Source organism: Laetiporus sulphureus, assembly GCF_001632365.1.
Source record: "Laetiporus sulphureus 93-53 unplaced genomic scaffold LAESUscaffold_19, whole genome shotgun sequence".
Taxonomy (NCBI): Eukaryota; Fungi; Basidiomycota; class Agaricomycetes; order Polyporales; family Laetiporaceae; genus Laetiporus; species Laetiporus sulphureus.
In genome coordinates, this window is record NW_024468528.1 from 235,905 (window position 1) to 237,512 (window position 1,608).

General features: G+C 50.7%; 1 protein-coding gene across 1 annotated transcript in view; it reads left to right on the forward strand.

The window, feature by feature from the left end:
* The window catches only part of LAESUDRAFT_725739 (uncharacterized protein), a 2,919-nt gene extending 2,246 nt beyond the window's left edge, over positions 1-673 (forward strand). Inside the window, exon 2 of the mRNA XM_040908881.1 lies at positions 17-673. Coding sequence (XP_040764391.1) covers positions 17-340 — 324 coding nt within the window. The 3' untranslated portion in view covers positions 341-673. The remainder of the gene's footprint in view (positions 1-16) is intronic.
* The last annotated feature ends 935 nt before the right edge of the window (positions 674-1,608 follow it).

The window sequence follows — 1,608 nt, forward strand, 5'->3', positions numbered from 1 at the left end:
CCACGAACGAACCCGCCTCGGCAAGCGTCGGGCGACGCAAGCGGCCGACGACGAACGGCCAACGAAGAAGACAAAGACAAAGCCAAAGCCAGGAAAGTCGAGCGCCAAGGCCGGCACAGGTGGGCAACGCTCGCGCACACACCAGCAGACCTCCGCGGAAGCTGGTCCCAGTCGCCGATCACCTACTCCCCCGCCTCGACCTCAGCCGAACAGCTCTCGCTCCGAGACGCAGACACTGCAGGAACCACATACGACCTTGCGTCGGTCGGCCCGGATACGTGCTGCGGCACAATCCACGACTCTCGGTGCATCGAAGCCGGTTGTACGTCGGCGTACCTAGAAGCCTTCTAGTCGCTGTGGCTATTCGAATGCGAGTGATGAGAGCGCTTGCTGTGGATTTGGGAGCTTGGTCTTTGGAGCAGTAGCATGGGAGTTATTTAAAGCAAGCTGAGTGGCGTTCCGAAGTGATTCGTGTATATGGATGCTGTCGAGGGTTTGAGGAGTTTCGTGATGCATGCTCAGACATTGGATGGATAGGGTAGATAGTACTGTGCTCGCGAAAGCGAATCGCTGCATCACGTCTCGTTTGTATTATCGGCAAGCAATGAACATACGTTATCTTATGTGCGTTGTGAATGTTCATCTTTGCTTCTCAATATCACACATCACAAAGCTATTCTGACGGTGAAGCGAGAGTGACACTCTCAACTAGTCTTGGTCTAGGGACAGCCTGGACATGTCTCATATTAGTGTTTGGAATTTGATGAACAAGGCCGCGGTATTAGGTATTAGCGAACCCACAGATGCCCCGTAGGTCTCCGCGTGCAGATGCATGCTAAAACACCATTCCCGCCGTGATGCTTCTCATTCTAGGATTTCAGATACACGTCGAGGGTGCATATCTCAATTCATGGATCGATGAAACAAAATCAGGGCTATCCGTCTCATTGTTAAGGGACGAATCTATCATACAGTAGTCCCTCCCCTTCTGACAACGAGCGGCCAGTCCCGATAGTGCATATCGCTTATAATGTGGACTCTGCGTCATAACTCAATATTCAATCCCCTGGCGTTCCCTCCTAGAAGGAAATGGCGGAATGGATCAAAATTAACCGTACGATCCGCACCATTGTGTCTACCATAGTTCGTCTGAAGTCACCAGAAAGTTTATATTCTGCTATCGGAAACTATCGCAAGGCGTCATAGGTACGATTGAATCTACAATTAAAGTCTGTGGTATATACTGGGTACTTGGCACTAATGCATATTGTACAGAAGAATAACGACTGTAACGCTCGATTTCAAGTTGAAGCAAGGTGCAACTAGTACTCCTCAAACCGCATCCGACCCCTCATGGGGGAAATTGCCGGTCTTCATGCTCTTTCTATCACTCTCGTCTACAGTCCTTGTTGTCATGGTGGTGCTCTTGGTAATCAAGACAGGTACATCGAGGCCATGATCCATTCTGGCGGTGCTCGTCTCTTGCATCCGGAAGCGCATGCTCTCAAGCCTCGTGTGCTCCTGCTCCATAGTAATTCCCAACCCTACGCGTATGATGATCAGGTCGAACTGTATTCCCGCAATCTGCAAGCTCTGAAAGGCGAAGGA